Raw genomic sequence first — 26,824 nt, 5'->3', positions numbered from 1 at the left:
GTCTAACGATCAGCTGACCAATTTTGTGATACACTGCAAAATGTTAGTTTCCAGCATCACATAGCAGATAGCTGCGTGTGCTGGTAGTAAAAAACAATATATACTGCCTCCACCTTCACCTGGTTCAGCTTAACCTGTGTTTTAGTCCCTAACAGCTGAAACAGCGCCGGTGGTGTTTTATATTCCTTTCCCTAAAGCCCGGCCCGGTGCCGTAGCCACTGTTCATCATGGAGTGTAGAGGTTTATTATTGACTGTAAACCTCTCTCTCATTATTGTAGCATCGTGGGCTCACATTGATTGGCTGCTTGCCCTCGCTTTCCATGGACCCATTCATTGGTTTACTTTTATCTGTAAGGCCATTCTGGTCCTGCGTTCCTTATTATTCCGGCTCTCATATCGCTGAAAAAACTTGGTGGAAATTATCATCTATGATCACAGGAAGTGTTTTTTGCTCTCTGTCCCTGAGGTCCAAACTGAATTAGGCAGAAGAGCTTTCATGTACTCTGCTACCTCTGCTTAGAGCTCACTGCTAAATGAATCTGAAATGAAAGAGCAGGTCTCTCCTGGCAACTTAAAATGATTTTGAAGGATCTTCAGGCACGCTAATAATGATCTGTCTATGCTTTATTAAGCCATGATTTAAGGTTTGGGCCATGATCCTGCTCTTTAGCTGTAGGACATTTTGAGCACTTATATTAGGGCACGTTTTCAGTTGTACTTTGCTTGTATGTGTTGTTAAATATTATATTTGTCCTATTTGGCTGGAGTTTTTATTTAAGATCAATCTTTTATTCACAGGTTAAATGCAGGTTAAAAGAATTAAAATAAGCTGTTGCTTTCCTTGCAGACTCATTATTTCATTTCTGCAGTTTAAAGTTACAGGGGCAGAGCACATTAATAGACATTTTTGTAAGAGGATGGCTCCAAGGTCATTAGATTTATGAGATTAAGTGGTTTCCTAAAACATGAAATATTTCTTTGTTGTGAATATACCATCTTTTCTTACAGCTAATACGTTAATACAACCGTGAAACATCATATTCATTCTGTGTTTGCAGTGAGGGCCATGGAAAGCTTACAGTTTTCTCAATGAAGGCCATGCTGGCAACGATGTGTGGGGGGAAAATTGTGGACAAACTACGTTGTAAGTACATCTTTGAACCACTGTGCGCATCATTTCTTAGAATGTAGCGATAAACGTAATTTAATCCAAAAAAACAAAACAGTCTTATTTCATTTTATTTAATAGGATTTTATGTCCTTGTTTGCTGCAGATCCCAAGATCTCCACTCTTCCACTCTTGGGAGTTTGATTCTCAGTGTAGTTGCTCAAATAATACACACAGGGGCGCTATTGTAACGCATGTAACATAATATTACATATAATGGCTTTGCTTTAATTGTCTCCAGCAGACATATTTAAACAGTCTGCTGAGTTTACACACTGTGCATGAGCTATATTGTGCATCCACAGAAAGATCAAGACAACGGAGAAAGCCGCTTGTTGAGAAATATGACAATTAAAGGGAATTTTTATCATTCAGGGCGATACGTATTGATTTTAAACAGAAGCTTTTAATTTTGCACACCGCTCCTGCAAAGGTAACTGTTTGAAGTTTTCTCTCTCTCTCTCTCTTTCAGATATTTTCTCACAGATCTCTGACTCAAGTGGCGTCATGGTCTTTGCCAAGTTTGACCAGTTTCTCCGGGAGGTGCTGAAGCTGCCCACTGCCGTGTTCGAGGGTCCCTCGTTTGGCTACACGGAGCACTCAGTGCGGACATGCTTCCCGCAGCAGGTAAGAGGCCGAGACGACATCAGGTAATGCTTCGCTTTCACCACAGTATCTTCATCCATTTTTATCCACATCTTGTAGAGAACTGTTTCTTTTTTAAACCCAACTCTATTCATGGATGCTTCTCTGTGACTGTCTGTGTGTGTTTGTATCTAGAAGAAGATCTTGCTGAACACATTTTTGGATGTATTGATGGCAGATCCGCCCCCTCAATGCCTGGTGTGGTTACCACTCATGCACCGACTCGCTAATGTTGAAAATGGTAAGATTTGGACTTCATGTGGGCTGATTTAGATCTGGTCCTCACACAGGTTCAACTCTAAAACATTAGGTCAACATTATAGATGATCTAGTCAGTAAATGTATCATGAATTCATCCAACATGGACCTGGACCTTAGATTACCTGCTGTCCCTTCGAAGATACTGCACAGAGTTCATTTTCTGCTGTTAATCATTCTGTAAGAACAGATAGTGAATGTTTCATTGTGGATTGAAACTGTTCATATGTTTTGTTTTGTTATTTTAATGAAAACCTTGTCTTTGTTGTTTCCTCACCATCCAGTCTTCCATCCAGTGGAATGCTCATATTGCCGGAGTGAGAGCATGATGGGTTTTCGGTATCGGTGCCAACAGTGCCATGGCTACCAGCTCTGTCAGAGCTGCTTCTGGCGTGGCCATGCCAATGGTCCCCATAGTAACCAGCACCAGATGAAGGAGCACTCATCCTGGGTAAGGCAACGTCTTGATCACTGTCAATCCTACACAGTGTTTCCCACTATTTCAAATAATTCAAAAGTCAATATTGCTGGGAGTGTGTGTTGAATGATTACACCATAGCCGTCCGTGTGTCACTGCAGAATATTCAGCCTTTTTCCTAGATTTACTGTCCTCTCAAAGCAATCCTAAAAGGATTTAATGGGGTTTTATTCATTTTGGCAAATGAAATTGTATTGATTGAATTCCCTGTGTTGCTGCGTTCCTCCAAAGCTCAATCATTTTGTTGTAAATTGAAACAAGGGAAGTTATGTGCACTGGATCCCAAATCCAATTCCCATCCCACTCAGTTTTGCACACAAGAATGACTGTTTAGCAAACCCAAGATGAGAGTGAAATGTCTGAGCACATGAAGCACAAAACACCATCTGACATAGAAAACATGAGGACTCTATGACACCGATTTGGTAGTGCAGCTCAACAGATGAACGTATTTGTCAATATAACTGCCCTGATATTGGCCTGTTATTGAATATCAAATATGAGTAAGTCATGTCATTCCTCTGTGATGTGATAGAGGTTTCTTGACCACGCGAATATCAAAATAGTTTGTAAAATCTGAATGACATTTAAATATCTTTGCATTAGGGCTGTCAAGTGATTAATTTTGCTAATCGGATTAATCACAAAGTAATCACGGATTAATCAAGATTAGTCAAATATTTTAAATGTATAAAATTATATGCTCACTCTTGTGCAGTGCATTTTGGAAGCGACTGTTGCTCCTCAAGGTGGTTTATATGATGATTCCCCGATGTAATCTGATGTTTTTCAGCCTGTTGCCTTCAACATCACTAATGGGCTAATGGGCACAAGTGATGGTTTGATAGCACCACACCTAGTGATAAATTACAAGTATCACTATTGGAAGCACTAAGTTTACAAAAAAATGTCATGAAGCTGATATTTTAAAGTGGTTGTGCTCAGACAGAACAACATTTCAGTGCCACAGTATGTCCATATGACTTTATTTCATTCCAGAGATCCATCAAGAAACTTCTTGAAAGAACACTGTCCACCCAGCGGGCCACACAGTGTCAATCATTTTTTTCTGTTATCAATATTCACAAGCTTGATATTTACAGCAGGCGGTGCATCATGTGTGACATCACGTGGAGTTAAGGGCCAAAACTGAGTTAAACTTCAACATTGCGTTAATTTTTTAATAACATGTTAAGGTCCTCAAATTAATCACATGCATTAAGGTGCCTTACTTGGCCTATTTTATACATTTATTCAATTCCTACTACTGAACATGTGTGATGGGTCACTCTGTTTTATGGAACTGACATTCCACCTAAAATTATTATGGGTTTCATGGGATGGTTTTCATGTTATATAATGGTCTAAATGCTGCCACTTTGCCAGAAATAAAACTCTGGTGAAAAAATGCTGAATTCTTGTCATTTTTGGCACGAAAACTTTCAAATTGAAGTATAAAGACACATAATATTTGACTATTAGACTATCAGTGACTTCAGTAAAAAATATTGCTATCAGCCTCCATAAACCCATACCAGTTGCCTGATACTGCTGAAACTGCTGATACTACTAGTCATGGCTCTTTAAGGCAGCTTGAATAAAAGCTTGAATAAAATTGCACATCAAACAGGACGTCATTTATATGTATAACCCGCCGCTGATAAGCACTTTTGTCACAGTAAACAAACTCTATTGACCTAGTTATGCAAATTACCTCTGAAGTACCTCAAAACTGCTTCTATAATCCTAACAAAATGAAAATCGAGGACACAGCACTGAAGCCAACAGATATTGTGTCTGTCCTGCCCTCACACAGAAGTCTCCGGCCAAAAAGCTGAGCCACGCGATCAGTAAATCTCTAGGCTGCGTCCCCATCGGAGAGCCACCTCATCCTGTGTTCCCTGAGCAGGCGGAGAGACCGCAGGAACTCACCCACACAGTGTAAGTGCCATTCTCAAGGCGTTTGTAAACACCCTTTGTGTCATTAATGAGAGGAAACCAGCTGATATCTTAATTAACAAGCACACCAAGCTCCAGCATTCTGGTGATGCACAGTCTCCTCTCGCCATGTAACTGACTCCATCTTTCCATTTTGCTGTCACGACATGAAGTATCGAGTGCCATCTCACTAAGGTGTCAAGCCCTTGATTATTTGCTAATGTGGAAATGCTGATATACTACGCAGGTTTACCCACTGTTAACAGCGCAGTCATCCTCATCAGTCTGTTGGCGATGGTTGATGGTATAAATCTCACTCTCTGGCTTTGAGGCTCTAGAAGTCGTTATAGGAAACACATTATATTCTGGTGCTGTCTTAAACCCACACTCTCATTTACATTTCAGTTGAAAAATAGTGCAATTGCCATAATCAATTTCACCACCAAGATGCATCTGCAGCATACACATTGCTCAGGCCGCTTTCATTTTCTCTCTCATCATTGTTACCATGCTGTAAACCTGAGGTTTTGGCAAGATCTAATAATCTTTTCAAATGAAAAAGTGATGTATGATTTCTGTTCATGACATCCATGGGACCATACGAAAACTCACAACTTCCTCATTTGAAAATTCAGCATTTATCACGGCACATTTCATAACGAAATCCTGCTTCATTTTCGAGTCACGATCATAAATCCAAGCTGTCTGTATGCTTTGCTCCTGGCAAGTGTCAGTGAGTAATTGATAGTAGAGCTACATCAGGGGTAGAAACTAGCTCAGTGAATGCCAAGAAAAATAGACAGAAGGTAAATACATCAATATGATTTCCTGTTTTACTGCATGATAGATCTGCATCTCTGAAATCAGCCATCACAATGAGGTTCAGGGACGAGTGCTAAGTGACAGAAAGATTTTTCCGGCATTGTACCCAAAGTTATGCTTTTGAGATGAAGTTGACATTTACATAAATTTACAATTCATTACACCATGCAAAATAAACTGTCAACCCGGATGTTTTCCTTTAGATGAGGGCTGAGCTGATCGGATTAGCCTGTGCAGTATAGGCTATGTAGCATGAAATTGCATCACACATATACATTAATATTGATTAAAACAAAATTTGTGGCTAAAATTATTTAAGATAATGTCTCTTCAGTGCTCTCGGTAAACAGTAAACCATGTATTCCTGAAGTGTTGGTTCGTTTGACTAAAGCTAACAGAACATTGGGTTTCGTCCTGGAGGATCCGTCTTGGTCCCCTGGTTATATAGATTTTCATGGTACAAAGGCTTTTCACATTGATTCTTTGTCTCAGAATGATTTGCTTTGAACTAAAGGTCCTTTTTTAGTGTTGAGTCTTTTTGTGCAGAATGTTTTTTTATTGTGAAAATATAGCCACGTTAGTTATTTGACACAAACTAACCATATATCGCCTCTGTATCTCTCAGCTGCATATTTTTTTCGGGCAGAGCTTCCACAGACGTCTTGTTAATCTGTTTGGCTTCGAGAGTTTAAGTGATTATAATGGACAAAGTGCATTCTCATGCTCTCGTTGATGGTATTTCAAGGTTGGTGGGACTGTGTGCGGTCACTGACTTTTAGGGTAATGGAGGGAACTGTTGGCCCCTCAGACTTGTTTGTCTGCCTCTCTGGCCCTGTTGTTATGTCTGATGGAGGGAACTTATTCACTGAAACACCCACTGTCTCCACTGAAAGGAAAACGTCTATTTTGCTCTCCAAAGCATTCACTTGTTTTTTTTTTTTTTTTATCAGTTTTTATCATTATCTGTGTGTGTGGTGACTAAGTGAAACGCCAAGTAGAGCAAGTCATCAAACAGCATGCCACGAAAAGCTGTTTATTTATAAACCTGACAACCTTTCAAAATATGTTGCTTTACTCATGAGTGACTCGATGGACGTGTCTCTTTCCGATTTCCATATTTAACTGTGCATGCCCTCAAACTGATGAATTCCTCTATGAGGCCATTTTTTATTGGCTAATTGTTTCAGAAGAGTGCTTGTAGGCACACCCATCTGTGACAACCGTCACAACTGTCTGTTTTTTTTGTTTTTTTTTAAGTTTGGAATTTGACTACAAAGTATGATTTGAGATCATGGCATTTGAGCAACACATGCACATGCAATTGTAAATCTTACCATTAGGCTTTAAGCAGACACAAATATAGGAGAGGAGTTTCACAGGCTCCTGTTTGTAAATGATACATGATTTTAGAGAAATTGTGCAAGTGTAATGCTTCCCTCCCCGCTATCCAAATCTTAAATGTCCCACTAGCCAAAGAAATTCTCCCTCAGACTGTTTTCCTCACACATTTCCTCCCAGAAAAGTTGTATAACAATCTATATTATTCTATACCTGTGCTAAATTGTCGTGTTGATGCATAACAGAGACAGAAACTTGCTGTTGGTATTCAAAAACCATTGCAGCAGTGCACGCTGACAGCTTCCAGTGATGAAGGTTGTCAGCGTAGAAGTGACTTCCCGCTGTTGTTTCATGTTGTGACCTGGATGGCATCCATCAACATGATCTCTTAGGTGTGTGTGTGTGTGTGTGTGTGTGTCTGCGTGAAATGGAGGATGCGCAGGCGTGTGTAGCCTACGTGTGAGGCTGAAGATCCACCTCTGAGTGAGTGATAATGGCAGAATCAGGGTAGAGCGTCAGGTTTGATCAAAACGCCTGAATCAAACGGACATGAGACTCCCAGTTGCCCGGCCCCTCGCACCATCTCAGACAAAAGTGCAGCTATTCTGATGCTGTTTTGAAATATTTACTGGCATCTGAAAGGAAAGACTAACAGCGAGCTGAGCTGTGAATTCGCCCTCCTCTCAAGCTGTCAGCGAGATTCTCAAGGATTTGCACTTTGGATATGAGTTATAGGCCTGGGATGCACGCAGTCTGCCTCAGAAACTTTAAATCTATGATACGACTTCTTACCTTCAGACTTAGCACTGCTTCAGCCAAAAGACTCTAAGCACTGAGTCCAAAATAGGCACCTTATCATACTTTGCATTAATGTGGAATACACATTAGACACCCAGCATCAAATTCTCAGTGCCGCCTTTAATATTTAGCAACCAATTTTTATGCTCAATATATAATCCCCAGAAATCCCTCACATTCTATAATGGCTTCCGCTGTTTTACATCTTTGTTCATTCTCCGAGTCAATGCAAATTCCATCAATGTCATTAAAATGGGGAGAACAGGCATGTAATTTATTTCTCTGGGCAGCGTGATCCATTGGCTTTTTATGACAGAGATATTGACAGGCTAAAGGAACGAGATGGGGAAAAGGCTTTTGCCGGGAAGGTGGAGGCTTCATGTTTGCGCATCGCCTCTTAGTGATCGAAGGCGTCGTGCAAAACAGAGTAAGGTGAATGGTGTATGAAGCCACCAGAACGCCATCAAAAGCCTGACTTAATTTTCCCTGTCCCCCTGCCAGCTGCCAAGCCCAAGGAAAGGGGTACATTGTCATTCACAGCACGCAGGTAGCACGAGGCTTAGCGCATTGCAGACTTTGATCTATTAGCGCCTAAATGTTGTGTCAATTCATTCCAATTTGACCTCTGAGACACCGTCCGGCTGGACAGGGAGGGATGGCAGAGAGGTGGAGACGCCAGTGGAGACGGGGTGTCTTTTAGGCTGATGTCTACTGTTCCGAGAGAGGGAGATTACTCTTATCTGCGTGTCATTTATCTACATTTATCATTCAGCGGGCCACAGGCTTGAAGACATTGATGTTAATGAGTTGGGAGGCCTGTTCAAACTAATCCAAACAGTACACAGACAGGCTGGGTTTGAACTCAAGGGGAAAATAAAACATGAATAAACTGCATACTGTCACTCTGACGCCTTTACATAAGAAGCTCAGCCATTCTTTTTTTTTTTTTTTTTACTGCATCGTACTATTCTCCAAGAGTTATATCGGTATGCTCATAAAGCACTGATGATTATTTATAGAAAGACAGATGTGAAAACCTTGTGACTTATGTAACTAGCTCAAGGTATATATATGCATAAGTGGAAGGATATGGAAATGTGATAATATAGGTGTTTTTTTTTCCCTTGAGGGTCCAAAAGGAATGCTATAGAATTAAGGTTTTAATGATTGTAAGTGAGATATTTTGGGCAAATGGCATTTCCCTAATTGTCAGCGGGTTTGTGTATGTGTGTGTGTTCATGTGCACCCGCTCCTTTTTGTGTTTAGAGAGAGAGGTTGAAAGACAGAGCCAGAGGAGAGAGCGAGGGAGAGAGGGAGAGAGAGGGAGAGGCAGAGAGAGAGAGAGGATGTACGTCGTCATCGAGTCACATGACTGCCGAGTTTCCTTGGAGACAGCAGCAGTGTAGTACATTGAGATGCTTGCTGCTCAGTTGAGGGCAGAGTAGGCATCTGGCAACAGCAGCAGTTGGATGTATTTGGCCAGCCAGGCAGGTGCTCTCTATCCACACAGAGGTGAGTGATTCCTCGTGGCTCCTCTTGCTTATCCCTGCTTGACTTTCCGCCGGTGCTCTTTTGTCTGGAATTAACATTTGGCAGAGAGATAATCGTACTATAGGCTACTGAGTGTTAAATGGAAAGAAAACATTTTTCACTGTGGAGCATTTGTGTTGAGATTAGGCAGCAGGTGCAGGTTTGAGCGGCTTCTTCACTCTTCTACCTCTCTGTGCTCTCATGATGCGAAACTTATTAGAATTAGCAGCGCTTTAGTGTCTGAACAAATTAGATTAGAAACCAAAAATTAGGACCAATGAATTACTAATGAAGGAACATCAAAAAATGACTCTGTGGTTTTCCTTTGAATCTTTTTGGCTACTCTTCAGGGAATTTAAAATGTTTGATACAACAAAATAATTGCACCGTCTCTTTAAAACAGAACATGCTCGCCCCCTGAGCCTCTGCATTAATTCAGGGAGCAAGTAATTTGGTTTATGAACAAATAATGCTGCACATCACTTGAATACAATTAGGGATCAAAAAAAAAAATTGTGTCATTTTGTCTTGCCCTAATTCTGTGTTGTGTTTAGTGGCACAACAACATTCAGTTCCAGTACAGAAAACACTGTTTGGACTGTAGAGGCACTCAGAGGCACCGTGGCAGGAGCAGGTTTTTGGTAGTTCATGCTGATAACTGTATTCCACACAGCGTGGATGTAAATGGTTTGAATTTGCCCAAAATGCTGATTAAAGGAATAGGCACAGAAATGCTGATTGGAGAAACAGGCTAAGTGCTGGTTTTAAAAAAAAAAGCAGCCAATTATAGTGGAATATATGCGCTGAAAACTACAGAAAGATACTATGGACAGATCGAGGAGTTGCAACTACACAGATATGGAAATGTGATATGGAAATGGAGTGCCTTAGTGAGTGCCTGTTATTTTCCATGCTGGGAAATGTGAACCTAGGAACACCTGAGATGTGCAGACAGATATTTTGATCCACTAATGAGACACCGTGGTCCAAATCTGGGCACCAAAGAGAGCGCCGGGGCCACTGATTTAGCCGCCAGATGGACCCCATCGCTTTGTTTACCCTCACAAATTACCTCCTGCAATGTCACCTTTCCTAGTTTTTCACAGACTTCCAGTTTAATTAGATTTCTTGTCTGCTGTTGTTCCTCTTGCTCATTTTAATTAGGTTTAAGCTAATAGCATTAAAAAAAGCTAAATTGCCATTGCTGGAAAAGTCAATTATTTCACGACAATTTAAAGTTAATTCGTGTACAACGTGTTCCCAGCACTTTACAATGATTCCCCAAGCTTTGTGGTACAATTAGATTAAATTGGAGTCAGGATCGCTGATTCATGATTATTAATAAAATGCAAATGTCCTCTTTTCCACTCCCTGGTGACAAGCACCACGGGGCTCTGCAGTGTAGCATTAAAGACCTCTAATCTTGTCTTTTAGTCAGCCGAAACCAGTGGCCAACAACATGAACGACACAATGCTCATGTCCTCTGGGACACCTACTCCTACCAAAAGGTAAGTGCCTCAGGTACAGCTCCCTGCACCCTCAGGCATAACTGCACACTCTGTTTGAAGATATTGTTAGTATTATACCCCAGAATCAGGCTCACTTTGGTCATTAATAACTCTAATGCGTGCTTAAAAGATGACATTATGTTAATCCAGGCACTTTTAATCACACACTGTTCCCTCTGTGTTTAGGATAGGTGACAGATCCCTCTCATCAGTTTAAATAACAAGAATAGCGAGACGAAGGAGACTACAGATGTTATTTGTTCCCTCACACTTGACACACATTTTTGCATCTGAGCAGCATGTCCTTGTGAGTGTATTTTTAGAGGAAAATTTGTTACGCTGTCATGAGGAATATGTGAGCACTCCCACTTAGAGGGCTGATTTGACAAATAGATTATGATAGAATTGGAGCCTTATCATGTAAGCAGATAGCAAGGGCCCCATGGAAGCAGCCTAATTGTCCTCTCATTTCAGCCCCTCAGTTAAAGGCCAGCTCTATTATTATTTACTCACAATGGTAATGAACCATCTCATGGCACATTGTGGCTAGGAATTCAATAAAGAGTACTTTCAGAGTGCAGTAATGCATCTGCACTCCGTCCTGCAGGCCTAGGGTTAGTGAATTTTCCTTTTGCACACAATGTCTCCTTATCACATCTTTCCAGCAATTTGTGGTAGCAAAGATGGAACTGCTCTGAGATGGTAGTATGAGGTTTTCCCATGGCACCGAGAGCTGAAAGGAAGAGGTGTGCTTGCCTTGTGTCAGTGGTGGGGTGCACAACAAGAGCAGAGGTGTGCACATGCAACGTGTTTGAGGCCAGGTGCTGGATTGATTCCCTTGCCAAGACTTTGAAAAGGGCTGGAATCTGGTGTGAGGATATTTTTTTTCTTTCATTCATTCTGTGTGCTGCTGGGCTATTATATTGTATGAAGGAGCCCAGGCAGAAAGCTTGAGGGAGCTGAAGGGCAGCACTCACACTTCAAAAAGTGTCCATCTCAGCAAGTCATTTAATCTAGTACTGAGTCTTGAAATCATATTTTAGGTGAAAAAAAATCTGCCAGAGGGATGACACCATCTCATTTGTCACCAGTACAATATCACTTCCTTTCAAAAAAGGTCTTGAAACAAGATACAGCATCTTGAAATGTGGCAGATCCACTATTATTTAGATGTCACTTGATTAAAGATGTTGCTTTAAACAAGCTGCTTTGCATTTCAAACAGTTGTAATTATCTGACCCTGCCGGCAGATATCTTTAGAAAAATCAGATGTTAAGAATCAATACTAGATTAAATGTCTTAGATGGATATTTTTGCAGCATAGAGCCCAGTCTTGCCTCAGAGGGCCGGCAGTATCGAGATTAGAGTGGGTTTGAAGGAAGCTGACATGATAAGGACACCCGAGGCAGTAAATGATGCCTTGCATCCAGCCCAGTGGAGGTCAGAGGAAGACAGCACGTGCTGCAGCATGTACAGAGCAAAGCACTGCTCTGCTGAGGTTTGTTTCACTGTGGCAGTAATGAAGAAGCCTGATAACCTTTGTCTTAACATTTTGCTCTGTGAGTCAGAGCTGTTTTGGGAAGATGTCATGCACTGAGGATGTTCTTGCCTGAGGGGGGGCATAACAACTACAAAGCTGCTGTATTTAGGGCAGAAATTGCGCATTAAGCCACCATGACGCTTCCAAAATAGGTTGTATTGAGTGTCAGTATGGATACCGGTAGATAAGGTGTTGAATCAGGAGGGAAAGCGCAGGCTTGTTAAAGGCTGGTTGCAGAGAGCATAAGAACATTCCTGCCAGCCTCTCTCTGCAAGCTGACATACTGTCAAATTTGGTTTGTAAATATTAATCTATCATTAGAATTACTCTGCACTGCTTTGGCTTTTTTTCACATGAAGGCCCTATGAGTCAAAGATGCCACTGCTGAATAATGCAAAGCTCCTTGTGGCTCAGCCTCAGTTCAACAGCCCCAAACTGAATGTCATGCTTGAAATGAGAGAAGCAGCACTAGCACTGTCCCTGCATGTTGTCTCTTTCCTATTTGATTTTTCATCAGAATAAAAAAGACAATTCACATTTTATTCAACTATGGATACCAGTCTGTGGGATTTTGCGCTTGTTATGTGATGTTGAGTGGAGGCTGGAAACCGCATGTTCTTTGTATGAAATGGTGTTTGGGTCTAGACAAGCGAGTCTTACTCCTAGCCTCCATCACAGTCTGGTCCCTGATACTGTCTGCTCTGCTGACATGGCATCTGCTGCCTCCTGCCTCGCGCTCTCTCGCAGACAGTCGCTCACTACTGGTCCTCCAAGGGCGAACTGACACCGCACAATTTATTACCTGTTAGTCATGCAGAACCACAGCGCCAGAAGATAAAAAATAATAATTTGCTGTCTCGAGCTCAATGAGTTTTAATTTAGAGTTAATCGAGACTGACCAAATGTCGGTGGATGTAAAAACTCAACTGGAAGGGGTAGTAGTGTACGTTTATACCACGAAGCATAAGCACATGGGTGGATACAATGACTTAAAAACCTCTAAAATAATTAACTGGCTGATATATGTTAAATAGAAATGTAAGCATTCAATTACATCTGGTGATGTAATCAAACCCTGGCCCTCCTTATTTCTGCTTGTGTGTATTATTGGTGATTTAGGAATATAAAATTATTCTACTGTTGTGCCCAATGTAAAACACACAGAATAGTGGCATTACCTAACATGCAAAATGCAACAACACACAGTCCCCTACTCCACATGCAAACACTCCTTCAGCCAATTAGTGACAAAATGCATCATCCCACCAAATTTCACCAAGATTGGATCAGTGAGGATCTTTAATTACAGCGTTCCCTTCAGGCCAATCAGTGTAATTTTTTAAAACACGAGAACACCATGCCAAAATGCCTGATCACTTCCAAGAATCATCCGAATCAGACCAGATGCTTCTTATACATCACATTTGAATTAAATGTTTGACCTTTAATCATACTGTAGCACCTCCTCGAGGCCAATCAGTGTAATTTGAAAGGATAACTGGATTTCTGGTGCAAGCCTCATGTCAATTGGACTTACTATGCAGAAGTTAGACCCTTTCAAAGTTAGAATTTTTGCCCTTTAATTATAGCTCACCCATCAAACCCCAATTACTGTGATTTTTTGTAAATGCTAGAACACAGTGCCCAAGTGTGTCATTTCTTCAAGTTTTGTCATAATCGGATCAGTGGTGTCTGAGATACTGTGTTTGAGTTAAGAGTTATGACCTTTAATTATAGGCAGTTTCAGGGAGACAAAAATAAATGAACTAGTAAAGAAGAGTGTCAAGGCCAATCGAGACCAGCTTATTAGCAGTTCACACATCTTTGTCAGAAGGCTGGCACTGACCATTAGGTGGTGTCAGGAAACTCCCTGACGAAGCAAAGGGACCGAGCAGCTTCTAGATTGATAGCCAGGAGAGAAGGATCCAGACGAGCAGTCTAGCTCCAAAAGACCCAGGAGGGTCATAGCTTTTCCTGTGCCAGAGGAGCAGCACCCTAATGTGCCTTAATATATTACTTTAATCTCACCAGCAACCTCGGGCTCTGTCTACGGTTGAGGCTGAGAATGAAGCTATAAAGTGTAAAAAACATACATATATCAGTTTTAACAAGTCATTGAAGCTTGTCTTGGCTGAATCTTAAAATCCTATTTTCTTCAAAACAAGCACTTTGCCAAGTGGATGAAGTGACTTGTTCCAAACACAAATCAGCTCCTTTGAAGATTTTTCCCGGATCAGGTGACAGCATCTCCAAATAAGCGGAGTGATCTTCCCTATTCCGCCTTTTCTCAAGATATTGTCACTGGTGTCAAGAAAATCCTTGAAACAAGTGAAACATCACTTGGAGCAGTGGAGTTTATCACATCCCACTGGCAGCTTTTCTCACATCAAAAGATAAGATTTTAATACAGTTCTTGACTTGTTAAAGTGGACGCTTCTGCAGTGTGTGGTAGGACTGGATGGCCAGGACTGCAGGGGTTTCAGTTGTTGATGCGGTAGGTTTGAAGCCAGATTGGGTTTAATGGGCTTAATCATCACTCACTCCCCAGTCAGAGTCAGAGTGCTGTCCTCTCAGAGGCTGAGAGACCAGCATCATTTCAGCTCTCCTTCACTCCTCATTGCAGACCACTCGCTGAGAAGGGACGGCATATGCCCTCTCATCTGTTCATGCCATATGCCACGCCCACCATCGTTTAAGCTCATATACATATTTGGCTCTTCCTGTCAATGCTGAAATAGCCATAATAGGCATTAGCACAATCACAAATGCATTTGGCATGCTGAATTCTCTTTTACCCATCTCATTTCATTATGATAGCCAATTACACACAGGCTACCCATTAACAGTACACTCATAATTAAGTGGCACACATAAAGGTCACCTCAGTGAAAGTTTATTTTGTTTGATGCAAATTCATTTATGTAATTACAGTGATGGTACAAGCTCTTCCTTCTTATGTAAGTTGTTTTGACATTAGATTCACTGTTGGAAGTTGTTGCTCTGTGTTTGTGTTTGTGTGTGTGTGTGTATGTGTGTGTGATGTATCCCTCTCTCTCTCTCTTTGACTTTGGGCAGTGTCTTGGAGAGTCCCAGCCGACTAGATGAAGAGCACCGCCTCATCGCTCGCTACGCTGCCCGCCTGGCAGCCGAGGCGGGCAACTCTACAGTGAGTGGCTTGAAGGACGCCCGTGGTGGGCTTCAGTCAACCTGCATTTCACATTTAATGCTCTGACAAGTTATTGTGCGCTGCGTCTTTGTGTCCGGAGAACTTTAATGTTAAAACTGGAGCTGGAGGATTGCATACTGTGGAAAAAAAAAACAAAAAAAAAACATCCATACAAGTCACTCCATCATGTGTCTTAAAATGTTTTTCTTACTAGAAGTGAGAGAATCTGCCAAAGAAGTGAGTTTGCTTATGTTGTGCTCTTGTTTGCAGAATCTTCTTGAAACAACTAGTAATTTATAGATAGGGTGAGCCCCCTACAAGAAAATTCTCGGAACAAGTGAACAGTTTGCACAACCCTCCGCAATCTGACAGAAGGGTAGACCAGAGCTGAAGTGAGCTGAAATGGCTCCCTGTTTATGCAGAGTCATAACATGTCTCCAGCAGAGCATCATTATTGTTCACTGTGGTCAGCAGATAGCGGTTGGTGTTTGTCTTTTGTTTGCTTACCTCTGTTAATTCCCCTTCTGTGATAATTTTGTCTTTCAGCAACAATGTCCTCCAACAGATCTGAGTTTCAACTTTGATGCCAACAAGCAGCAGAGACAGCTGATTGCAGAGCTAGAGAACAAAAACAGGTGGGATTCTATCATTTAGACACCAGTTATACATTACAAAGAAAAGATTATCATGTTGTTTTGTTTGCTTTTGCCGCATGCGGTTTTAAACAGTATTCATATGATGGTTTTGCACTGTGACTGCATGCATTTACTGAATCGGCACCCTCAGGGAACTGAAGGAAAAAGGAGGAGAGGGAAGAAGAGGCAAGAGAGGCAAGAGAAAATAGTTTAAAACACTGCTCTGCTGGCAACGTACCTAGAATTTCTGGGCCGTTTTCTTGTTCGGCTTTTTTCGTATGCACATGGTTAACTGGCCAAACGTCGACAATGTCACGTCATGTTGATATTCCCAGCGCAGCTACGATGGAGTTTGACAGCAGAGACTTTTTCAGCAATCTACAACATCAATGGTAAATGTCAGGTTTTGGTGTCAGTCAAACAAGCAGAGATCCGAACTTTTTTATTCCTCGAGATACAAATTTCTCCACCGACGGCAGCGTCAAGAGACCATGATGCAATGCAGCCACAGTGTGTTTTGAATAAGTGGTGCAATTCTCACTTTTGTCGAGTAGAAAAACTGCTGCGAACACTATTGCTGTCTCCACACTGCTGCTACTGCTGCTGCTGCTGAGTGGAATAGGTTCACGCCTGTTCTCTGCAGGTGTTGTTGTGCTGGATGATAGAAAAGATACACTCCAGTGAAGTGATGCAATCACATTTATTTTAGATTATAGATGTACTAGACTGTCATTAGCTATTGTATTATTTGCCTCTACCTGCCTGGTGGCCATATCCACGTTACTAATGATTGTCTACCAGAAATCTCACTCATGTAAACATCTTACAAAAGAACCAATAGCAATCCCTGTGATATCTTTATAATATTGATATCAAGGTATTTGGTCCAAGATATTGTGGTATTTGATTTGGTTCATATCGCCCAGGCCTAGGTTGTTGCAGGACATTCTGGGAAATGTTGAGAATCACAAACTGACGTTGGAATAGAAGGCAGGTAGAAGGCAGGTTGAGGGAAAATGGAGTACAACAGAGGAAATCAAACTGAAGCACTTCATCACAATAGAACTATTTAAATGTACTGAACATCACGTGATGAAATATACCAGCATAAAGGGACCAGAGGGCGATTTTTTACTTTAAAACATTGTCGGTGTACTCTCGCACTGTGATGCTGATTGAGTGATTAATTGATTGACTGATTGGCTGCGACTGGCTTCCACAGGGAGATCCTCCAGGAGATCCAGAGGCTGCGTTTGGAGCACGAGCAGGCCTCGCAGCCGACTCCAGAAAAAGCGCAGCAGAACCCCACCCTCCTGGCCGAACTACGACTCCTCAGGTATCGTCCCTCCAACCCTCTTTTCACCTTTTAATGTCACGATGAAACGGCATTTTGCATTTCTTGCTTCCTTCATTTGATGCATTTCCTGTTGAATCTGGTTGTTGGGGCAAAAAATAGCACAAAGAAAAACATTTCAAAATGTAATGAGAGAGATTTAGAGGACAATTGGAGCTTTATTTGATGGGGTGGATGTGATGTTTCAAGATATAATGTTGTACTGGTTGAAATATTTGTGATTCAGCAGGGTATCGCTATTGAAGATACCGTGTTTCCAAGATGTAGAAGTAATGGGATTTTGATATAAAATAAAAAAGGAAAATTAGGTTTGATTTCCTCGTGTAGTGGTGTGGTTTGTTTTCATTACCCAGCAACAAGAAGAATATTTTAAGGAATTCAGGTGGCTGAACCGCTTCAGGGTTTTTGTTCTTTTTCTGGTTAACTTCATCCTTCTAGGAGAAATGCTGTATATAATTAAAAAATGCGCTTTTGAATTAGCTTGACCAGCGGCATGGGTATTTGTCATGCTGGCAGGGTGCAAGGACTCCTTGGGTCCAATGCGTGGAAGAGACTTGCCCTTAGAGGAAATTACAGCTCTTGTTAGCCTGCATGACTCATTGTTAGTGTATTTTGCCCTAGAAAGGCTGATGGCAGCGAGCACTGTACTGTTTCTGAAGATTAAAGTTCAAAGGTCATGATTAGGGTTTAGATTTCTTACAAAGATAAATTACACCCATCAGCGGCGCTAAATGAGATATGGTTCACAGTATTTTTACCGGGACTGCAGATAAATTAGAATTTGTTTTCCTCTGCTTCACTAGTCCGAGAGTCGCTGGTATTTGGTGTCGTTAGGGAAGCGCTGTACCATGTAGTTTTCAAGTTTGTGTTTCATGAGTACAGAATCACAAAGTAAGAGAAGGATATAATCACTAGAGGCTGTTATTACTCTCTGCTTCCTCTTCTTCTTCTACCTGTACTTCCTCCCCTTTTTGCAGAAATGGACCCTTGCTTCACTCTCCTACTTTTCTGTTCTGTTCTCTAGCTGGCTGAGTTGCACTAAGTTTCATTTTTTTGTAAATCAACAGCCGTTTAGTCACGTTATGAAACTCATCAAGCCTGTTTGTAACGGTGAATTCCCTCCTCGGCATAACCAGGGTTCAGATATGGGCACAAGATGTTATCAAATTCTAACTTCCTGATCACAATTTAGGAATTTGTGAAATGTTTGGTACATGGCAGGTGGCTGTCTGCCCTAATATTGCTTTTCTCCAGCTCTGGGATATGGGAGAGAGCAGAGATAGTTAGAGGCAGCAGATGTTTGTGAGTGTCTGATTCGAGGACGCCAAGCAGACAGACATGAGTGTTACAGCTCTCTGAGGCTTTGGAGTCTCTCAAATGTAGTTCATCCTGGCAACACCAGAGGGTGGTGATAAGCCACTGATGCTGGCACCAAAGTGACAGCCAGAAGATGTCCAGATATAATAAAACTGTGTATTATTTTTAGTAACCTACAACAGATTAGTTTGAAATACTGTTTCATTTATCACCATATACAGTAGAATTTGCACTTGTGTTGATGACATTGATAGAAATACATTGACACTCAATGGTATATCACATTTCGTACTGAGGTAGCATAGTCAGATACAGTGCAATGACATGATGCAACACACAGGATATCATTCTACATATAATTATTCAACACACAATATCTATGTGGATTCAAGCATCATTTTGTGTGGTTACTGGTGCAGAGAAGGTATAATTAGTGTCCAGTGGTGAACTTGCCCAGTGTGCTGTTAGGCCACAGCTGGTATATTGCACATCATCATCCAGTCATGCACTGAAAATCATTATCATTTATTATATGGTCTCATTTCTCACCCACCCCCGGATCCCGGATTCAGAATTACCATCAACCACCCAGCTAACCAAATCCTGCAGGAAACTGGTGGAAATTACAAACATATATCCCCTTTATACATTTTATTTCCTCCGTCTGCCACAGACACAGGAAGGATGAGCTGGAGAGGCGCATGTCTGCCTTGCAGGAGAGCAGACGGGAGCTGATGGTGCAGTTGGAGGGACTCATGAGGCTGCTAAAGGTATGAATTTCACCTCTGTTGCTAAGAGATCGGTCCTAGGTGGGGCAACGAGGCATCTGGATCAGCATTTGGACCCTACAGTGGTGTACACGCACCAACTAATTGTGCTAATTCGCCAGTTAGTTTGCTGCTTCTCTTTAGCTTTAAGAGATACTGATGTTGCTATGCTGCACACACTGGTTTTAGACTTTGTAGCATGTTCACTAGAAAAATATGTCAGCATGTTTATTTGATGCAATGAAATCACAATGAATGAAAGCCATGTCGATGGACTTTGTTGGTGCATGCAGAAATCCCTTTCTTCTTCCTTCACTGCTTTAATTCTGTTGCTTTCTCACTCTTTTTGCTCCTTCTCACTGCTTACCTTTGCTGGCTGATAGGATGAGGAGCAGAAGCAGGCAGTAAGTGGCCCTTAATTCAGTTTACAAGCCTCATTGACTGGCTCTCATTATAGCACTACTATGCCCCGCTTCTTTTGCACAGATGCAATTCCCACAGAGAATTGCAATGCCTTTCTAGCTTTCTTTTCAAATATATGACTAATAGTGTTATGGCAGAGGGAAAGGGTAGTGCTCTCCTATAATGTATTTTAAGAAGTAGGTTTGGAATGATGGAAGGAATCCACTATCTAACTGGGTTAGAGAGATGCAGGCCTCCAATCTAGGCTACCCCACCTATTCCCTCGCTCTTATCTACTTTTACTTTATGTGATGGCTCAAACCATAGACTGAGATACAACCTTTTAGAACCAGGTTTCTCGGGACCACGGTCCAAGTGAGTCGAGAGAACTGTGTTTTTCTTAGCCCAAATGTCAGAGACCTGTTCCTTTCATCAGCGCTAACAACCTCCCTTCTAATGTGACTGCAGTCTGGCTGGCCATCTGCTGCCTGGCTCTGCGCCACCGGCCTGGGCCTGCACCAGTCCCAGGGATACACAGTGCCCCTTTCTCTATGAGCTATAGCACCCGACCCAGCACAGGCCTCCAGTCGCTCACCCACACATGGTTCTCATTACCCCCTCAATCCAGTAAAGGTGCACTATAGAGAGATAGTGTATGGATGTGTGCCGCTGCACAGCCAGCCAGTATAGGATTACCATGAGGTTTTCTTGCCTTTGGACCATTGTTTTTGTTTGTTCTCCCTCAAAGGATTAAGTTCTTTTTGCCACATCTGTGTCTTTGTTTGTTTTAATAAAAGTCACCTTTAGAGGCAACAAGGTCATCTCTTCTCAAAGCCGCAATCTGTGATTGCAATATGGCGTCCTCCACTGAAATAAACTCTTCCAACAATTGGCTTTGTTGATGTAGTGATTAGTTGGATTGAAGATATTTTTTCATGCTGAGACCCAGATTAATTGAAGGTTTGCACAGGGAAGGCTGTACACTGTTATCACAAAAATGACAAAATCAATTTCCCGTGCTGTTCACTCACTGTGTGCAGTGAGTGCAAAGCTGCCTAAATTACACTGAGCCTGTCACGATCATACATGTGTAAATGATATGTACATCTCATCATTTTGCCCATATAATATTTAGCTGTATTCAAGGCTGTGCAACTTTACACTTTACAGCCACATCTCCAAAGTATCTTATCTCCTAAATCATTTGAACATGAAGGCGTGGAGATTTTGTGCAAAAATAATATACAGATTGTCCTCAGAACGCATTATCAGTGAAACGGCACCTCAATTCATCACTGTACTTTTCTGTACTGGTGTCCACATCCAAGTGCAATATCTACATCACAGTGGCTGCAAAATCTGTAACAAAACATCATTATAAATAAAGTATTGTGGTATTACAGGAATGCCCTGGCCTGCAAATCACATTTCCCAGAAGTAGGAAAGCATGTTTGTTTGATACAGAGCCCAGCAAAAATCACATCATCATCATTTTGATAGTTTGCAAACACTTGCAAAAATCACCACTCTCACTTGTGCAATTGTGAATCATATCACAATCACTGTATCTGTCAAAATAATTGCAGTAGGATGTTTTACCATATTGTTCAGCACTAGTTTCTTTTTAATAGATATTATCTCTCAGCAAGTAAATACATTGTATGGGTGTCTATTTAAAAAGTAAAGAAAAGTCAGACTGTTTACTGGATAGACACCAGATTTAGATCAGTTTATCTTTAGGTCAAATAACTTGCTGATAATTATCTGTGGTGTTTACATGTTGCAGTCCCAGTCGGGAGGCTCCCCTCATTCTTCCCCTAGTCATGGTGCGGGCTGCTCCATGCCCATGCCCATACGCTCCACCTCTGCGGGGTCCACCCCGACTCACACACCACAGGACTGCCTGGCGGGGGTGGGCGGGGACGTGCTGGAGGCCTTCGCTCAGGGTGAGTCTCTCTCCTCCGAGGCGGGTCTGCTGTCAACACCAGGGCCGTCAACTGATAAACACAGTGTTTCATTCCATCATGTGCAGTGTGTGTGGCATGAAAATAAGACTCACTGTGGAATACAGTTGAATTAATGAGCCTGAAGGCCTTCATTACAAAATAATACCATTCTAGAGGATGTAATCATCTGTGAATTTTATTAATGACCAGCGAACAGAAGATAAGATTTTTTTGCCCCCAAAATGACAAAAGCCCCTAAATGACACTACTTATGTGGTAATGCAGCGATAAATTATAATGTCTCATTTACATAGAGAAGATATGTTTCTGCTCTGAATGTTATGCAATCAGTTTCAATTAATTTAATCCAAAGTAAGATCTTTCGCTTTTACTTTTTTTCGCTTGTAGTGTCTATGCCACATCTATTTCACAAAAGCAACTGTGACTCTTTTTTTTTTTTTTTTTTGACATTGAACTGAAAATCACTTTTTGTTCCCCAGGTGTGCCTAGAAATCTTCGGAATGATCTATTAGTTGCTGCTGACTCAATCACAAACACAATGTCATCGTTGGTGAAAGAGCTGCACTCAGGTTAGTGTATATCACATGACTCTGTTTTGCCTTTATTTAGACTTTTAACATTGTGTCATTACTTTCCTAAGGCTCATTTTTGAGTCCGTTTTGTCAGAAATCTGTTGCTATTTTTAATAGACATGATAAGATATTTATGTTGGTTTACACAGAAATTTGTTCTGCATTACACACACACAATAATTTTTGCCAATGTTTGAGTCACAGGCAACATTAATCCTGAATCCCCGGGTTTCATTTTTAAAGTAGATGATGGCGGAGAGGAAGAGGAGACCAACATGAGGAATGGCGGGGACAGAGGTAAGTCTCAAGGGAATGGCAGCATTTGTCATTGAATGCATTGTAATAATAAAATATTTATTCTATTGCAATGCAGCACAGAATTATTTGTGTTACATTTACATTTCATAGTAAGTAAGCCATATTTCCTGTCTTTGTTTTGCAGCTGAGGCAGAATGAACTACAAAAAAAGTACGAATTCATCATCATGTAATATTATATTGTGCATGACATATTACTGAAACTGTGTTCACGCTGCATACCACTTGAACAGAATGATTTTCAATAACTAGAGAAATATTGTCTGGTGTAAATCATGGCTGCATTGTTTCCTTACTTCGTCTCTGTCGGTTGAAAGCCCTGTATGTCTAATTTGGGTGATTTTCATGTTTTAAATTTATTTTGGGGGAATTTACTTGCTGCTTTGTGGGTTCCTTAAATCTCAAAGCAACTGAAAAACAAGATTGTTTCTCTTAGTTCGTGGAAAGTTAACCGTCTAGAGATACGTGGTTTTCACTCGCCGAGGGCGGTTTGCTGGTGTGGAAAAGTTGGCCGCATCTGAACATTTGGATGACACCTTTATCAGCTCTATTTTTGGGCTATTTCTGCCACACGCTTGGCGCTCCTGCTAGCAATAAGTTAAATCAAACCCAAATAGCACAACAGAGTGGGTGCGACAGTAGCAGTGTGAACACAGAGTTATTTGAATTTTCATTTATATTTACTTTATAAATGTGTGCATCTGAGCTGCCTAGGCTGTCGGGAGCATTAAATGCATCTTTATCTGTGTGTGTGTGTGTGTGTGTGTGTGTGTGTGTGTGTGTGTCCAGGCACAGTGAGAGTACAGAAGCACTGAGGGAAAGAGAATACCATTCCATCCTATACGGACACACAGTCATCAGCTGGGACGAATCAGTAACAACAACCCCCTGGCATTAGCACGTAGAGTAATGCATGCTGTAATCTAACAGGATTTCACTATGTGAACTGAAACGTTTCCTCACACCTTGCAGGTAGCAAGATGTGTCTAATTAGCGAGTGTATATGTTGTTCTGTATACAAAAACTGCTGTAAGTACCCAATGATTTCCCTCATGACTGCTAAGGAATGGCTTGCTGTGCTTTCTCCCCCCCACTGTTCCATTGAAGCAGATCATTCTGTATATAATACTGTAAACACATGACCTTGGGAACGCCCCGACATGGAAATGACCTATTTTCACGACATGTTCCCTGTCATTGCTTTTTGTATGATTAGCGCTAGTATTATTATTATTATTACTTTGTTTGTTTTGTTTTATTTCAGCGTTTTTGCATGAAGTTGCACTCATGTCTGGATTTAGGTACTGTACCATGTTATGCCAGCTCTTTGTGGGTTTATGATGACAGCTGGAGTATCAGAAGTGTCTTGCCTCAGAATTCACACTGGGTGTGTTTACACGCACGTTCACACTCTCAAGTATTCTTTTTAAAGACTTGCCGCGTGTAGACGCCATATCTCGTTTACAGCGCGCAGGGTAAAGCTCCATTTGGGGTGATGATGGATTCCAAATGTGACAGGTCGGATATGCCCCCATTAGCCCGGTTACTGAGGCAAGTTGACACCTTATACCATTTACTGGTGGGCGCAGTCTGTGTCAGCTCAGTTTCCATGGCAATACGCAGCCTATTCTGTCTATTCGTGTATACAGGGAAATCGGGATATGAAGATGCACATAAACAGCTTATCCCCGTTAAGACCTTCACCAGAATATGAGCTAAACCCCAGAATACTGTGTGAATGTAAACACACTCATTGAGTCACATACTGTACTGCTGCTACTGTGCGCTCAGTGAGCCACCCCTTGCAAATACAGAGGGCTGTGTGGTCAGAGAAACCGAGGGGCTATGCTATAAACACAATAATGGGCTCACGCTCATTGTTTGATCGCAGTGAAAACTCAACCGACATAAAGAACCATACACACCTGAAGGGCATTTCAACAATCACGCAGCACGGTGCCTCCTTCCAAATACACTGACTAGTTGGTAGCAACAGTATTTATTGTGTAAGTAAAAAGGTAGGGAAGCACCTCAGGATGTTTAAATGAGTAGTACAAAATTAGGTCGTTGAGTTTTGTGAATTGCAAAATGGACACTTATGTAGTAACGCGAGGATGTGAGAAAGTAGTAAGCAAGTAGAAACTGTTTTGATAGCTTTATTTAATTAACAAAGGAATAGAGATAATGTCTATGTGCAATGAAGGTAGGTGCTCAGGGACTGTAGAGCTATTGTAGGTGGAAATGTGGTGGTTTTGTCCTTTGGTTGCTCAAAGTCGTTTGGTTTGCCGGAGGTCAATTCGCTTTGAGTCAGTGATGACTCAAAGCGAATAGTGTCATTCCAAAACACTATACATCCACTGTGAGCCAAATTTATCATTATTATTATTATTAAACTGCAGGTGATCCTATTATCAGTAAAGTTACGGTCGTAGACAAAGGTTTTAATATAGATGATGACTTTAATAATATCTAGAACTTAATTTTATTCTCATATCAGAAATTATCTTGTGACAGAAGATGTCACTTTTTTCCCAAATGGTGGATGTCTCATTTTGGAATGAGACTCTTCACATATAAAGAAGAAAATAACAGCAAGTGGTGAAGGGAGGGTGAAAAAAAAGAGGCTGTTAAAGAATGTGGAATATAAGAAGGAGAAAAGACTCTCTGAAGTGCTACTTGGTGGAGCATGTTGATGGGTTTAGTTTGTCTGTGTGTGAATTTGTGTCTGCCTTGGATAAGGAAGGCTATCTGTCTGTCTCAGAGGTAACTGTCGACCAGAGAGGATATTTACTTGAATCAGGAGGAGATCAGGTGTAAGTTACTTTTACATATTTGTCTTCTGGTTCAGTGTTTTGTCATTCAGGGTAGCCATTCATCTCAAGTGAAAATGAGCGATGTCTGGTTTTAGAAATGTAATACGATAAAGGTCTAGAAACAATTCCAGCATTGTATTGTTCAGTGTATGAAGGGGAATAATAACGTGTCGGGCAAAGTCGGCATGGTAACACCAACAGGATAGAAAAAACTGAACTTTACTTGAGAAACTGAACCAGATGCAGTGTGAACTCGCGTACTGAGATTTGTACAGTAAGCCTATCCTATAAGCTAAGTATAAGGTTTCAGCAACCTCTTACACTGTGTCAAGAAAAAGAACAAAAAGAGGCTCCTCTGTTATCGTTATTCTGAATGTGATGTTTTCATTCAGTTCTCTGTTAATGTTATGCTATGTAACCATCATTGTTATTCTTCTGGTTTATTAGTGGAGTATAACCATTTGAAGTCTTCAAATCACAAGTTCAAGTGCACACTTACACTTGCATAGAATAGTCACCCTAATATGAATTAGTCTGAAACGCAGGTATAAAAACCAAGTACTGCATTATAAAACTTTGTGACCAACACTGTCAAAAGGCACAGTCTGTTCAACCTTGAAGGTCCAAAAATAATCGAAACGCTGAGGTAGAAATTTTGAGAAGTAAGTTACTGTCTTCCCCTTCATACTGGCCATGCATAGGAATGCAATGTCAAACGAAACTTTGATTTTTCTCTCTTTTAGTTGGTGCCTGTAGCTGTTTTGTCAAGTGCTGTATAAAGTAACCATTCAGCAGATAAGATGATCTATCAGCCTTTATGTAGGAGTTTTAGTCTGTGAACTTGTAGAGATCTGTTTTTTTCTTTCTTTCGGTCTTTCTTTCTTTTCTTTTCTTTTCTTTATTTATTGTGTTTGGGGGGGAAAGTGATAAACTTATGTTCAGCCTTTACATTTGTGCCAAACTGTTTGCAGACTTTGTGTGTCATACAAATTATATAAAACGGTGTATCTGCATTAGTATGTTGTTGTTGCCCATAGTTTATTCACAGAATGCCTGAAGTTATGCACATTTAATGGTTTACACACTGCTGGAATCTGGAAAAGCTAGCATTTAATAGCAGCAGAATAAGATAGTAAACACATTCCAAATGTACTGATAGACTCACTGATGTCATTCTAGCCAATGCAGAGGCAATACTGTATACCCTATCTGACCAAACCCGGGGTAATACACATAGAAGACAGCCAACCATAGAGAGGTGTATACATTGTGATCCTTTTATTGTTTGCAGAGATCCAGTGTGCAAGAGGACAACCTCAGCAACACTCCCCTAATGTTATTTATCTATGTATGTGTTATGTATGGTTATGCTTCTGGTACACATTTGTTTCTCATGTTAATTTTACAAAACATAGTTTTATGTCACACGGCCACTGTCTTTTGTAAATAAATAAATTGTGAGATATATATTAAAAATATTTAAAATATC

General features: G+C 41.1%; 1 protein-coding gene across 3 annotated transcripts in view; it reads left to right on the top strand.

Annotated features, from left to right (window-relative positions):
* Window positions 1–26,824, top strand: part of dtnbb (dystrobrevin, beta b) — a 31,806-nt gene extending 4,982 nt beyond the window's left edge. The window contains exons 6-21 of one of the 3 annotated variants that reach the window (XM_030045139.1): window positions 1,060–1,145; window positions 1,642–1,796; window positions 1,950–2,055; window positions 2,357–2,523; window positions 4,367–4,491; window positions 10,411–10,485; window positions 15,101–15,191; window positions 15,738–15,826; window positions 17,049–17,162; window positions 19,171–19,267; window positions 19,648–19,668; window positions 21,453–21,612; window positions 22,113–22,202; window positions 22,449–22,502; window positions 22,648–22,673; window positions 23,312–26,824. In XM_030045139.1, the coding sequence (XP_029900999.1) occupies window positions 1,060–1,145; window positions 1,642–1,796; window positions 1,950–2,055; window positions 2,357–2,523; window positions 4,367–4,491; window positions 10,411–10,485; window positions 15,101–15,191; window positions 15,738–15,826; window positions 17,049–17,162; window positions 19,171–19,267; window positions 19,648–19,668; window positions 21,453–21,612; window positions 22,113–22,202; window positions 22,449–22,502; window positions 22,648–22,661 (1,444 nt within the window). In that variant the 3' untranslated portion in view covers window positions 22,662–22,673; window positions 23,312–26,824. The remainder of the gene's footprint in view (window positions 1–1,059; window positions 1,146–1,641; window positions 1,797–1,949; window positions 2,056–2,356; window positions 2,524–4,366; window positions 4,492–10,410; window positions 10,486–15,100; window positions 15,192–15,737; window positions 15,827–17,048; window positions 17,163–19,170; window positions 19,268–19,647; window positions 19,669–21,452; window positions 21,613–22,112; window positions 22,203–22,448; window positions 22,503–22,647; window positions 22,674–23,311) is intronic. The other 2 variants (XM_030045141.1, XM_030045142.1) reach the window with 2 other exon arrangements.

The sequence above is a fragment of the Myripristis murdjan genome, chromosome 22, assembly GCF_902150065.1.
Source record: "Myripristis murdjan chromosome 22, fMyrMur1.1, whole genome shotgun sequence".
Lineage (NCBI taxonomy): Eukaryota > Metazoa > Chordata > Actinopteri > Holocentriformes > Holocentridae > Myripristis > Myripristis murdjan.
This window is presented reverse-complemented; position numbering and strand designations above follow the sequence as displayed.